This window comes from Podarcis raffonei, chromosome 6 (assembly GCF_027172205.1).
Source record: "Podarcis raffonei isolate rPodRaf1 chromosome 6, rPodRaf1.pri, whole genome shotgun sequence".
Taxonomy (NCBI): Eukaryota; Metazoa; Chordata; class Lepidosauria; order Squamata; family Lacertidae; genus Podarcis; species Podarcis raffonei.
In genome coordinates, this window is record NC_070607.1 from 10,988,137 (window position 1) to 11,003,445 (window position 15,309).

The following is a 15,309-nucleotide window of genomic DNA, read 5'->3' on the forward strand; positions in this document are numbered from 1 at the left end:
GAGAAATTCAGGAGATGTCCGAGCCAAACTGGGCTCCCTCCAAAATGTTCCAAACCAAATTAGATCCCCTCAAAGCCTTGCACACATTAATCCAGAGATTTGGAGGCAGAGAGAGAGAGGCAGTGTATCTGCGAAAACTGCAACATTTATTCCCAAGTTTGCTTTTATCAGGAAAACAAGGGTGGAAAATGTGGGGTCGTAGTTTTGTGATGGACAGCTTTCGCTTTTAACTGCGGAATCTTTCCCAGGGTTCTCCTTTCTTCCTTCCCGTCGCAGGGCTTTTGGGAGGGATGCAGAAGCAAAATGTCAGAGGCTGATCCTGTGCTTTCAATGCATTTTGCGGCTACATGTATGTGTCAGCAGCAGCACATAGTGTTCCCAAGGATGCTCAAGGCCCATCACAAATGGGGAGCTGCCTGTCTCCACTGCTGCGCGTTCCGTGGTTGGGTGCTGCTGGCACCAACGCCCCTGGTAGCGCATGGAGTTCCACGGGGTCTCCACAAACTGAATCAAGCTGTGCCAGCTCCCCTGTTGCCTGGCAGCGAAGGGCACGACACCCCTTCCTGCTAAAGGCAGCTTAATAATAGAGGACCACAGGTGCCAGGCAGCCAGCCTGGCTTGCCATTCTGCTGCCTCCTCTCCCACTGCTTAGCATAAAGGCCAGAAAAGCGCTCAGCATCTTGCTCTAAAATGGAGAGTGGGTTGGATACCTGCTCTCGGGCTGAAAGAATAAAAGTGTGAGGGGGTGCCCTGGGGGCAAGCAGGGTTGTATGGTTGCACTAAGCACTAATATAACACTGTGCGGGTGTGTATAGATGTGTGTGTAGCACAGTTACACAACACAGAATGCAGCAAATTGTCTACAAAACGGGGAGGGGGATCCCTTTTAGAAACAGCCCAACTTTAAAGAGCAGTCTATACTTTAATATAAGGGACGTGGGTGGTGCTGTGGGTTAAACCACAGAGCCTAGGACTTGCCGATCAGAAGGTCGGCGGTTCGAATCCCTGCGACGTGGTGAGCTCCCGTTGTCCGGTCCCAGCTCCTGCCCACCTAGTAGTTCGAAAGGACATCAAAGTGCAAGTAGATAAATAGGTACCGCTCCAGCGGGAAGGTAAACGGTGTTTCCATGCGCTGCTTTGGTTTGCCAGAAGCGGCTTAGTCATGCTGGCCACATGACCCGGAAGCTGTACGCCGGCTCCCTCAGCCAGTAAAGCAAGATGAGCGCCGCAACCCCAGAGTTGGTCACGACTTTACCTTTATACTTTAATATATTTTATTCTGTCAGTGATGAAACACTTTAAAGTTTCTTTCTGCAGTGTTTTCAGCTGAGCAGGAAAACTAAAAGCACCCTAAAAGTGTTTTTCATTCATCTTTACAGCCATTCTCCTTAGGTTTTTCTGCCTTATTTACTGTATATGGATATAAATTGCCCACAAAACCACAGAAGGGAGAAGGAAATAAATCCCTTTGTAGTGCCCACCCCGCTCTAAACATACCTAGCACAAAAAATCCCTGCACCTGTCCATCTGAAATTTTCCAGGTTTCTTACCAAGAAACACTTCTACGTTTTCATACAAACTGACCCCAGAATAGGGAAGGTTAAGTTACACCTTTTAAAAACTACCCTCAAACTTGCAGGAAAAGCCATCCTCAAATTTGGTGGGAATTATCTTCTGGGAAGGAACCTCTAGGCCTGAAAATTTCATCCAGTTCTGCCAGAAAAGTCTGTTAAAATAATAATAATAATAAGCCAATGTATCAAAGATGCCCAACACACATACAAAAGTCTCCAGTTATTGATCTGGAATTTGACAAGCTTCATCCTCTCAGAAAGAAAGGATATCATTCAATTCTGTCCAAAAAAAAGGGGGGGATGGTCAACTCACACAGGGAGATCAAGAAATGGCTATAACATTTCCCCCTCTTTTTGGAGGGTAGTAAAAAAAATGGATTTACTTCGTCTTCCCTATTCTGCAGTCCATTTGTATGAAAAGGGGGGTAAGAAAGCAGTCTGGAGTGGTCTGAGCTGAACTGCTCTGCTTTCCAAAGCACCCAATCTGCATACCAGCCAAATCTTTCAAACTATGCAGGCTCCAAATTAGATGGAACTGCCAGATAGTTCTATCGATCATCAGTTCTATCAATCAAATACAATTAAATAACCTGCGAACTATCAAATATTATTAAATAGCAAGGCATGCCAGCTTTCTCGACACACCATATTGTTTTCAAACTTTTTCTCAGGGGACCCCAAGTTGTTTCGAATCTTATGGCTTGTTCCGTAGTGAGGACAGATCCACAATGGCCTTCCTTGAAAGACAGTGGCTAAAGGCTGCTACTGATCTTCTTTTGCATTTGTGCAGCCGCAAGGGAATGTTGGGTGCGTTTGAGGGCACAACCCCTAGTCCATGGTGTGCAAGAGAAAATCCCAAGAGTGCCCTTGCGTCACTGACTCTGCCCTCGCTCTAGGGAATGCCCCCAGAATCCTTTGCAACTTGTTTGGAGTCCTTGGCCAAACAGCTGATGCCACAATGTTCCCTGAAGGTTATGAAAGGTTATGGGGCTGTGGTCTAAACCATTGAGCCTCCTGGGCATAGGTAGGCAAACTAAAGCCCAGGGGCTGGATTCGGCCCAATCGCCTTCTAAATACGGCCCACAGACGGTCCGGGAATCAGCATGTTTTTACCTGAGTAGAATGTGCCCTTTTATTTAAAATGCATCTCTGAGTTATTTGTGGGGCCTGCCTGGTGTTTTTACACGAGGAGAATGTGTGCTTTGATTTAAAATGCATCTCTGGGTTATTTGTGGGACATAGGAATTCGTTCATTCCCCCCCCCCCCGCAAAATATAGTCCAGTCCCCCACAAGGTCTGAGGGACGGTGGACCGGCCCCCTGCTGAAAAAGTTTGCTGACCCTTGCTCTTGGGCTTGCTGATCGGAAGGTCAGCAGTTCGAATCCCCGCAACGGAGAGAGCTCCCGTTGCTCTATCCCAGCTCCTGCCAACCTAGCAGTTCGAAAGCACACCAGTGCAAGTAGATAAATAGATACCGCTGCAGCAGGAAGGTAAACGGCGATTCCATGTGCTCTGGTTTCCATTACAGTGTTCTGTTGCACCAGAAGCCGTTTAGTCCTGCTGGCCACATGACCCGGAAAGCTGTCTGTGGACCAACGCCAGCTCCCTCCGCCTGAAAGCAAGATGAGTGCCACAACCCCAGAGTCACCTTGGACTGGACTTAACCATCCAGGTGTCCTGTACCTTTTTTTTAATCTATGAAAGGAGCCAAGGTGGGACTAGGAAGTAACCCTGCAAGCTTGCTGTCAGATATCTACTGAAGTAAAATATTACTGAGCATGAACTATGCACATCAGATATTTAGAGAATATTAACAATTGTAAATAATAATTATGAGAATTTTTGGAAGCAACACTCTTGGGACAGGCAGAAATTCAGCAGATGATGTTTTCCCCATCGTTGCTACTGAATTCTTATTACCTAGCTCTTAAGACATAGTGCCTCTTTTAAGAAACAAAAAACCCAAAACCTATTCACGTGAAGAGTTAAGACACAACTAAACCCAGTGGAATCATTGCGCTGAAGCACACCAGCTCTTTATAGGACTGGACTGTGATCCATCCAGCTCCTCTGAGCAAATTGTAATTCTGGATAACAGGTCTACTCAGATTGAAGTTTGCGTGTGAGATGATGAACTGTTTGGACATGTATGTGTTTAGGTACAGTTAAAGAAAGATGGTTAAACATTGTGCAGCGTTGCCTTGTGCATATTTTCTCAGCCATTCCATCCCATATCTGCCCACTCCCATGCATGTGCCTTTTCTCCATGCATGAGCCCTGATTAAGATATTCCGAAAGTTAAAGAGTAGGCAATTTAGGGTGTCGGCCTAAGTGCGCAGCAGTTAGTGGCTGGCAAGGAAAGAGTTGAGATTTGCTTGAGATGGAGATAAGATAGGTGACGACAATTCCCTTGTGCGTCTCCTTGCCTCTTTCAGGATGTTTAGCGCTGAACCCAGATGTCTTCCAGTCTGTTCCTTCAGCTACTCAGTGCAAGATTGGTGCTAATCTGCATTTGGGACTATAATTGAAAAGCATTCCTTTTACAGTTAAAGAAAGATGGATAAACATTGCCTTGTGCATATTTTCTCAGAAGTAAAGCCCCTGGTGGTGTTCAGTGAGAGCCTACTCACAAACAAGTGTGCACAGAACCGCAGCCTCACTTTCCTGAGAAAAGAATTACCTGGGGAAAGTATGAAAGTCGAATCAACTCCTGTTGAAGTGTATTCATTCTTCAGATGTCTTAACGTTGTCGCTCAGATACCTGTTTCGGATATGTATGTGTTTATGCGTATGTCCTATATAAAATTATAATGTATTTTGTACTGATATGTAGAAATTGAAGAAAGAAATCTTCATCACTTTTTAATGAAGGAGAATCTGCAACAGCACTAGTATTTGAAAATCACAGGTTTCGCAAGAAAAATGATAGAGCTTTTAAACTCTGTAATCTAAATGTGTTCTGGTGTGGGCAGTTCATATTGCACAATAAACTCTTTTCACCTTATGAGTTGCGGTGGTTTTCCCCTCCTCTCCATAAACTGAAACACCACAAAAACAGGGTGCCTAAAGCTGACTTTCTCTTGCTGAATGTCTGCCTGACCTTCTTGCACACATCTTGTGCCTTAAGACCTTAAGCATGGTGCAAAAATGTTCCTTTTATGTTGCATTTCTTATGTGGAGAAAGGATCCTAAAAGAAGGCATGGCTGGCTGCAACACTTGAATACCAACACTGCACCCCAACAGAAATCCTTGCAGGTAATCTGTTTTATGTGTATAAAAAGAAACACAACCACTAGCATCCCCTCAAACTGCACCCTTAAAAATATTTTATCTCCGCCCAAATTCTTTTCAGTGCAGCTGTGGCTTCATTCAAATGCTGGACTCTCCATAGACCATTTTCTAGTCTTGCCTACAGAGGCACCTATGTAGATGGTCACAGTTTGAAAAACAAGCACAGAATAGGGATGGTTTTGCTGTATCAAGGTAGTTCTTGCACTTTAAAGCTTTAGGTTAGCAGTTCTTCGTCTGGACTGCCATCTTCTGGCAGTTTTCTGTAACTCTTCACACAATAAAGGCAAGTGCCAGAAGATCTGGGGAATCCCTCTATATCACGGGTGTCAAACACAAGGCCCGCGGGCCGAATCCGGCCCGCCAGACCTCGTCATGTGGCCCGTGTAGCTGCCACCGGCCGCCAGCCTTCACCTTTTATTCTCACTTTTTTTTTTTTTTTGACACAAGAAAGCCGCCTCTTCAGCGCATGCGCGGCAGCCTACAAGCCAGAGAACATCTGCCCTCTAGCGGTGCCGGCCATTCTACACAGGAAACCTCCACTTTACATGCATTCAGGAAACCTCCACTTGTTTTTATATTGAGCGCATGACATCCTGTGATGTGACAGATCCAACGGCTGCCTGAACAACCGGCCCTTTGAGGGTGACCAAACTGCTGATGCGGCCCCCCGATGAATTTGAGTTTGACACCCCTGCTCTATATCTTAAGAACTAAAATACATGTGATAGTACCACTACCATGTCCTCCTCTGAAAGGAAGCAGGTGCTGATTTTTATGTGATTTATAGCGCAGCATATCTTGGATTCAAATCTTCACAGGCAACTCAACTTATTTGTTCATTAGCCTTTTTAAATTTATTTATTTTTTGCCATCACCTACACCAGCTCAAGGGACGTGGGTGGCGCTGTGGGTCAAACCACAGAGCCTAGGACTTGCTGATCAGAAGGTTGGCGGTTCGAATCCCTGCGACAGGGTGAACTCCCGTTGCTCGGTCCCAGCTCCTGCCAACCTAGCAGTTTGAAAGCACGTCAAAGTGCAGGTAGATAAATAGGTACCGCTCCGGCGGGAAGGTAAACAGCGTTTCTGTGCACTGCTCTGGTTCGCCAGAAGCAGCTTAGTCATGCTGGCCACATGACCCGGAAGCTGTACGCCAGCTCCCTCGGCCTATAGAGCGGGATGAGCGCCGCAACCCCAGAGTCAGCCACGACTAGACCTAATGGTCAGGGGTACCTTTACCTTTACACCGGCTCAAAGGCATTTGCCACAGAAAATTAAGCATTAATCTTGACTATTGCGCTGTCTTATAAATATTACGGGAAATGCAAAGTACAGTCTTATGCTATTCCCCGAGCATTCGCTCATCTCTTCTGGAGGAAACATCTCATTAACGTAGTCTCCATGTTGCAAAATGTTAGCAGTATCGGATTTTGGATTTTGATGCAGATGCTAAAAGCTCCAGCATGCTTGCTGCAACTTCAATAACATCCTTTTCTGAAATTGAAATAATTCCCCAGAGTGTGCCTATTACTCTTTACAGTTCTGAAGCCTATAGTGTACATTCAGGTGAACTTATTTCAGGATTGAGGCCCAAATGCTGCTGTTTGTTTGTTTGTTTGTTTGTTTGTTTGAAGGAGCAAAAGTGATTTCTTGATCCTGGCTCCTTTTAATCCACATCTTGAGTACTTGAACGGCACTTAAATTGTTGGATAAAAGCTTGAAATTAAGGCTACAGTAGGCTTCCGTTGTAGGATTAAGGTAAAAATGCATTGCACCCTTTCCCCAACACAGTCTGCTCAAAACCTTTAAAGGCCAGGAGATTTAAAAGAGAGAACATATTGCTGAGAGAAACCAGATATTCAGGTACTTGATAAGGCATACCTTCCCCAAAACATCATGCGACCCCATCTATTAATAGCATCTTTGAATCAAGTCACAGGGAGATGCAGCTATTCAGTGTGTCATGGAGAGCTGATTCCTAAAATAGCAGCTCAGTAATCTTTTATGAGGGACACAGGTGGCGCTGTGGGTTAAACCACAGAGCCTAGGACTTGCTGATCAGAAGGTCGGCGGTTCGAATCCCTGCGACGGGGTGAGCTCCCGTTGTTCGGTCCCTGCTCCTGCCAACCTAGCAGTTCGAAAGCATGTCAAAGTGCAAGTAGATAAATAGGTACCGCTCCTGCGGGAAGGTAAACGGCGTTTCCGTGCGCTGCTCTGGTTCGCCAGAAGTGGCTTAGTCATGCTGGCCACATGACCCGGAAGCTGTACACCGGCTCCCTCGGCCAATAAAGCAAGATGAGCGCCGCAACCCCAGTGTCGGTCATGACTGGACCTAATGGTCAGGGGTCCCTTTACCCTTTACCCTTTAATCTTTTATATCTTTAATCTTTAATCCTCTAATAGGAGGGTACATCACACACATGCTTATGTTTAGGTAGCTCTGTCCAACAAAGCAAGACCAATGCCGAAATTAAATTAGGGGGGAAATCTGTGCTGAGACCATCCTCGCTTCGCTTCTAATTGTTCCTTTTCTAATTATATTTCCCACTTAACCATGTATAGACAGCGGCTTCACACTTTTACTGTAGCAGCTAGCTACATAACCAGAAAAGCCATGAGAGGAATGATCCGTTTCCTTTCAAAGCAGTTTAAACATTTCTGAACTCAGCTGAGTCTTTGATTTCCAACACATTTGCAAGAGAGTTGATTGCATCCCAGTGTTGGTGCTAATCAGATACTTAAGAGACCACCATGTTATATTTCTTTTCTATATTTTTGGTGATCACTCATAGCCGAGTAATAATAATAATAATTTATTATTTGTACCCCGCCCATCTGGCTGGGTCTCCCCAGTCACTCTGGGCGGCTTCCAACAAAGATTAAAAATACATTAAAATGTCACACATTAAAAACTTCCCTAAACAGAAAGATTGTCTTCCATGAAGTCTTAACAGTGAGTCCATAAGTGACTGTGGAGGCCAATTCTGGATCCACACGTCCTTCCACAGTGGGGACATAGGTTTCCGGGTGGGAGTTGATCACGGTGAGGGTTTGCCAAACATGCCATCCTCTTAGCACGTTTCTCTCTTTCGTCCTGAGTTCGAGCGTCTTCAAAGCCCGTGACACCTTTGGGAAAGGCTGTTCTCCAACTGGGGCGCTCGCAGGCCAGTGTTTCCCAGTTGCCAGTGTTTATACTACATTTTTTTAGATTTGCCTTGAGAGATTCTTTAAACCTCTTTTGTTGACCACTGGCATTACGCTTTCCATTTTTAAGTTCGGAATAGAGTAGTTGCTTTGGAAGACAATCATCAGGCATCCGGACAACGTGACCAGTCCAACAAAGTTGATGTTTGTTTTTTAATAATTTTTTATTAAGTTTTACAATTTTATACACATTACAATCTCCAAGAAAAAGAAAAAATACAATTTCCATATTCCCCACCCCCATGACTTCCCTCAACTTCCTCTTCTGGTTCTTTACGTATTAACTTCTCCTGCTTGCTTTATCATACCTTAATATTAAATTCTTTAGATTAAATATTTTTCTATTCTTATACTTTTTATAAAGTAATTGTTTTCAAATTGCCTCTTACACTTTATTATTTCCCAATTTTTACACCTCAATCTCTATGTTCGTTTTGTTAATTGTGTTTACCCAAACCCTGCTAGTGAGTTCACTTCATTACAATGTTTTTGTAAGTATAACATAAATGGTTCCCACTCTTTTTTAAATTCTCTATTGTCTTTGTCTCTACGTTTCCCAGTTAGCTTCGCCATTTCCACATAGCCCATCAGTTTACCCTGGACATTCTTCTTTAGTTGGTATTTTGTCTTTCCGTTTTTGGGCCAGTAGTATCCTAGCCACTGTTGTGGCGTACATAAATACCGTATTTTTCGCTCTATAGGACGCACCCGACCATAGGACGCACCCTGTTTTAGAGAGGGAGAAGAAAAAAAATCTCCCCCTCTCTGCGCAGCGCCCCTTCAGCGAAGCTGCAGGAGAAACGGAGCCCCTTCCATTTCTCCAACCCGCTTAGCTGAAGGGGCGCTGCTCCTTAGCTGAAGGGGCAGCTACCCTTCAGCAAAAGGTACCCAAAGGTACCCAGTGCTCAGCAACCCCTCTCGCTCTCCAGGCTTCAGCGAAAGCAACGCGAAGCCTCCAGAGCACAGCGGGAGCGCTCCCACTGCGCTTCAGAGGCTTCGCGTTGCTATCGCTGAAGCCAAGGAGCCTGCATTCGCTCCACAGGACGCACACACATTTCCCCTTAATTTTTGGAGGGGAAAATGTGCGTCCTATAGAGCGAAAAATATGGTAGTTTCCTCTGTTCGTTTGGCAAGTCTTGACCTATAATGCCTAGCAACAAAGCTTCTGGTCTTTTAACAAACATTATCTTAAACATTCATGTCATTCGACAAAGTTGATGTTGAAGAATCATTGCTTCGACACTGGGGATCTTTGCTTCTTCCAGGACACTGGCATCAGAGCCAGGCTTTTAGTGTAGCTGCCCATTTTGTGCAATAGCATTTCTGTTGAGATGCAACAAGTTCCTACTAATATGCGCTCTCTGGAAACAATGGAAGAGATTTTTGTTCTGATAACCTTCCCCAGCTGGACTAACAGGTTTCTGTCATGAGAGACTCCTTGACATTGTTTCTGAATTCATTTGTTGCTTTTGCGTTGCTTCTTTTCAGCTGCTTTTGTGGTTTGAGCATTGCCTTGAAAGATGGGTGGAAGGTGATTTTTTTTAAAAAAACCACGAAAATAAAATTATGAACTTCGATAGATACTTCCAGGGCAGTTCACATAAATACAGGGGTACCTCTGGTTGCGAAAGGGATCCGTTCTGGAGCCTCGTTCACAACTTGAGCAGAATGCAACCCGCGTCTGCACGTGCGCAGGTCGCGATTCGCCGCTTCTGCGCATGACGTCATTTTGAGCGCATGCGCAAGCGGCAAAACGCAGAAGTATCCCATTCCATTACTTCCGGGTTGCCGCGGGACGCAACCTGAAAAGATTTAACCCGAAGCGACTTTAACCTGAGGTATGACTGTACAAAAAAAAGAGGGCATCAAACACCTCAATGTAAATGGGACTGCAAAAAGCACTTTAACTGGTACCAAAAAAAGACAAAGACTCTACCAAGAAACGCCATCATCAGTGTAACCGCGCATCTTTTGTTATCCTCCTCTGGACATGCCCCAGAATTGTCCTTAAATAAATGTGGGGCCCAGACCTGACCTTTATGCTTGTTTTGCTGTTCCGGCACATTTGCTGTAGACTGAAACCCATATTATATTCTTATATTAAACAAATGCATACCAGTAAGGTCTTGGCAGCTTACGGAGCTTTGAGAGGTCTTTTAGGGTCTGTTTTTATTTTCTGGGAGGGGGAAGCAACTCCTCTACAAGGCATACGAGAATTTTATAGAGCTGTAAAAAACAACAACCCTCTATATTTCTTCCGTACCTTTCGGATAATGTCACTTATGGCCTCGAAAGGACACCAATTCCTTCGTCATGCCTGAGATTACACTTATGCTAAATTTTGAAGGGAGCATCTGTTAGATTTGGCATTGGTATTTATATTTGAAGATAAGGAACATTTGTGCAACTGGGAGAAACTTGTTTGCTTGTCACCTGCTTTGATATACAAAGCAAAGTAATAATATTTTTTTTTATATAAAGATATTTATTAAGTTTCCAGTTTTATACAAACAAAAAGAAAAAAGAAAAAAGAAAAAAACACATACAATTCTCAAAACTTAGTTTTCAATGACATATTTCCCTGACCTCCTCATACCTCCCCTTCTTGTATTCCAATTCAAATTATTTACTCAGCAAATCCTTATCTCATAACATTACAGCTGAAAACCCCTTAATTTCAATCCAACATCATTCAACATTCTTTAATTTTACAATATTTCTGTAAGTAGTCCTTAAATTTCTTCCAATCTTCTTCCGCCGACTCTTCTCCCTGGTCACGGATTCTGCCAGTCATTTCCGCCAATCCCATACAGTCGATCACCTTCATCTGCCATTCTTCCAGAGTGGGTAAATCTTGCGTCTTCCAATACTTTGCAATAAGTCAAAGCAAAGTAATAATAAAAGCCCTAGCATCCTGGTTAGAAATCCAAGAAGAAGACATCTCTATCTGCATGGACAGATCATTCCGAATTAGGTCAAGAACTGCCAGACCCAATAGGTGGCCTGGAGATTGCCTAGTCTTTCTTAACTCGCGAATTTTAAAAGATAAAATAATGCAAGCAAAGAAGAAGAAAAAACTCAGAATTGAAGAACAAGAAATTATAATCATGCGTGAAATACCAGCTAGGTTGAGGAGGAAAAGAGGAAAATATAAACGCTTAACAGATGCACTCAAAAAGAATAACATCCCCTTCCGCTGGGAATTCCCGGAAGGAATTTCATTCACTTATAAACAGAGCAGGAAGAGGCGGAACTCAGAGGAATAAGGAAAAAAAAATTGGAGGAGATATCATAAAGCATTAGGAGGGGAAAATGGATGGGACAGGAGAGGTACGAGAGAGGAACAAGGGAGTGACAAGGGGGAAACAGAGGAAGGTACAAGATGTTAATGACAGAGTAGAAATAAGGAGGAACTTTTAAACGATATACTGTACGAAGCAAAACACTTTGACCAGAATATTTACATATTTTATTAAATCTTTACAATCAGCAATTATAATTAGGTACACAATTTTATATACAAGGATTATATATACACTTTGAGCTCAGACTTCTACATCACAGTACACAGTTGCCCTTAGGAATATTGTACACACTGAAAATTACCAGACAGTAAAACCCAACAACGGTCGTGTTGCAGCACCCCTTATTACACTTTTCATAAATTACATCATAAGAAAATATATGGCTGTAAATTGGGCTGGTAAAAAGTCTTATAAAATCTGGATGTACGGTTATGCATTCATAGAATGTTTCCTCTGTTGTCCTAACTATAGGGTGTCTCTGGGATCTCTGTGAACCTGCTATAACTACGCCGAAAGAAGCACAAGGCAGCAGGTTTAGGAAGATCCTGATGAGAAATTAACCCTGTTATTGTGCCAGCTCATTTGATACCCTCTCCGCAAAAAACGCCTCAACCACATACAGGAATGCTTGTCCAAAAAAAGGGCTTTTGTTGTGATATGAAGATATTAACTCATAATTGGTAAGCTCTCTCCAAAAGACAAGTCTCCAAATTTAGTTACTAACATGTAAACCTTGTTTTGCTATTGTCCAACAGGCTTATGGCTATGATGAAGAACAAAAAATATATAAAAGGGCAACCTATATCTGAGGTAGACTCTACCACCGTTCAGATGCTCCTTTCTAATGGCAAGGGAATCTTTCAATAATCCCTGAATTAATGAGGAAAACTCAAAAGGTGTGCAGATATTTCGATGTCAACACATCAACTTAAAAATCCACATTATGGACTATGTACAAATAAGCAGAAGGTAGCTCACACTCTTAATAAATTATCGGTAGGAAGAAATGGAATTTAGCAGCTGCTGTTTTGTCTAAAACACTTGGTGAAGATACAATGACTAAAGATTCAGTTCACCAGAAACACCAGTTCACCAGAAACACCAAATGATCCGTTACTATTGAAGGCCTAATGAAAATAGCAGTTTAATGGGGTAAGTTATAGCCTAGGACAGAGTTAATATTGAGAAGTTTTTTACGAGTGGCACTATTACTCAGACATGCAGAACATCCCACTTGTTTTTTACAGTTCTAACTTAAAATTAAGTGCATTTGGCCTGAAACGCACACATTCTCCTCTAAGCTCTAGGCCTAAGTTACTAAAGGACACTTTAGAGAAGCCTCTATTCAAATTCCCTGAAGGAACAGTCCACATACAAAAAAAAAATAATCATTACAAAATTAAAGCCTCCAGTCTAAACATAATTCATCTTTGGGAACTCCACAAAAAACCGCTGAAGGCCCCACATCTAACACTCACATGTGCAAATGGGAAAAAAGAATTGAAAAAAGTTAAAGGACACTTTTATTCATTTGTCCACTAAGATTTCGCACCACTGTTTCATCCATAAGAATAAGGTCTTTCCACCTGGCTGATATGTTTTTTAGAAAGGTGCCTTTGCACCTTTTTGTGCTAGGATCAATCCTCGGGTGCCGACTGGAAATGAACCTAACTGTTATATAGCCAGTTTCTAAGGATTTGTGTTGCACGCGACATTGACGCAATCTGGGACTGGACGGATAAAGGTATACTTGCCCTTTGAACTGCTCAGTTCACTGGGGTACAAAAGCAGAGAGCAGGTTTAGTTCACATACCAGTAGAATCCCAAGAGATACAGCTTTACTTTCTCCCTATATGTATGTCTAAGTCAACGGTTGATAATTCACTTCTATGGGGAAGGTAAAGTGCTGTTTTAACAGTTCGTGCGCTCCAAAAACGCCCATCACCGAATGAATTTCGCCTCCGGTGAGATCACTGGGGTACAAGCCCTCCTCTCCCCACATACAGCCCAGCACCCTAACAGGGATTCTGCTAGTTCTCCATTAAAACAAAAACACATTTATACATAAAGTGGCAGAACAGGGCACAGCACATACTGTGCCGTGTCAAATCAGTTTCCTACAGCCAAAAAACCCGAGAACAATAAAGACAAACGTAATCAAGACTGGATATAAATAAGCAACGTCCGGCAGTCTTGCGTAGATGCAACTGTATTATTTTTCTTTGTCTTTTAGCTACATGTGGGTTTGTAAAAAAAAAGAAGAAGCTCACTTTAAGACATTTGTGAAACATGATTGCTGTCAAACACACTAGGATTTCTACAACTTTTTTTTTTAAAAAAAAATCTACACATGATACCAGTCTTTCACTGACTTCATACTTTCCTATGGACATACTGGCCTTTTCGTGCACAGAAATTTAAGCTCTATACAGGAATAGAGAGATGTTACTGATGTAAGGCTGATTTAAAGTTGCAAAAAAAATATAAAATGAAATAAATTCTATCCCAGCACTATCTGATTTGGTACCTTTCCCAGAAAATCGGCAAGGAAGCGAGTTTGGCTTATTTTAGCTCACGATTCACTGTGCAAGGTTCAAAAGAAAAGTAATGGGAGTGTAGAGAAGAGGCTATGCCCCATTACTCAGATTCAAGTTTCAGAATTAACTGCGGTTTTAATTTCTTTTTTTTTGCTAATCGAGCACATAGTCTGTAAATCAAAGGCAATCTTGACTTGAACTAGGAACTTAAAAAAATAATAAATCCAAGTTATCTTGGTCGCTCTTCAAAATAATAAATGGAAGATGTGATAAAGGAGGTACAGCACACTCGCTATATTAAGTGGCACAGGACACGTCAGAGCTGCCTGCTGTTCTGCCCTCACTATAAAGGCCACCACAGCCTGAAGTGCCTTCTGCCATGTCTCCATAAAAAGGCTTCTGAGATACGGTATAGACCCTTGAAAAAGCATCATCGCCAACAGCCAGCCTGTAGCCATCATGTGCCGTGCCCCAACTAGCCATCCAGACTCGGTGGTGCATTGAAATCCCCGTTTCATTCATTCTCTGCTTCCTAAGGCTTAGACAAAGCTCACTTACAGCAACGTGGAACGCAGGAGGGATCCAAACCATTCCCTGAATGAACCTCCTGTGCTACAGCACCATGCAAAGGAACCCTGCAGATGGGTCAATTGCACATTCCCATTTTCCATAAAACAGGGGGAACAAAAACAATACAAATTTTAACACATGCTGGCTTTTGCCAATGGAACCTGGCTGTTCCTCAGAATACTGAACAATTCTCTCTTTTTTTAATTTTCAGATGCTAGGGTCTTTACTATCCTCCATCAAGTTCACCACTTTGTAGTCCCACAAGCACTTTATTAGAAGTTATAGTTCATCCTTTTCCATCATTTCAAAAGCTTCTATGTCTTCATTCCAATCAGCTAATATTGATTCCATAGACTGTCCTTTATTATTATCCCAACTATCAGTGGGACTGGAGTCAGTTTCAATCTTTGATTGTTCCTCGGGGTGATTTTCCAAGTCTGATGCTTGACTACTAGTTTCTTGGAGTTTATTAGTTTCCTGGAGTTTAGGGATACAGGATTCCTGGTCCATAAGGGAAACACTATTGCTGCCCAACTCTGCAGGTGACTCCAGCCCAACTTCTCCTTCTGGGTCTTGACTGACCAAGTTCAAATCTGCTGAAATCTCTTCTGACCTCTGGTTATGAGAATCATTATCAGATGACTTCTGATCCATGCTTTCCATTTCTAAATCTTAAGAGGGGAAAGGAACACAATGATTTTTTTAAACAACTGCAGTTTATGGCTCTTGAGTACAGTCATACCTTGGAAGCTGAGTGGAATCCGTTCCGGAAGTCCGTTCGACTTCCAAAACGTTCAAAAACCAAAGCACGGCTTCTGATTGGCTGCAGG

At 42.9% G+C, this 15,309-nt stretch overlaps 1 protein-coding gene and 1 long non-coding RNA gene across 3 annotated transcripts in view; one reads left to right on the forward strand and one right to left on the reverse strand.

The window, feature by feature from the left end:
* The first annotated feature begins 1,255 nt into the window (after positions 1 to 1,255).
* On the forward strand, positions 1,256 to 4,578 carry LOC128415336 (uncharacterized). The gene is made up of 2 exons (XR_008330916.1): positions 1,256 to 3,725; positions 4,107 to 4,578. It is a non-coding gene; the product is annotated as an uncharacterized LOC128415336 (long non-coding RNA).
* A 9,135-nt stretch (positions 4,579 to 13,713) lies between these two features.
* The window catches only part of EDEM3 (ER degradation enhancing alpha-mannosidase like protein 3), a 34,801-nt gene continuing 33,205 nt past the window's right edge, over positions 13,714 to 15,309 (reverse strand). For both annotated transcript variants that reach the window (XM_053391394.1, XM_053391396.1), the window contains one exon: positions 13,714 to 15,150. In XM_053391394.1, the coding sequence (XP_053247369.1) occupies positions 14,759 to 15,150 (392 nt within the window). In that variant the 3' untranslated portion in view covers positions 13,714 to 14,758. The remainder of the gene's footprint in view (positions 15,151 to 15,309) is intronic.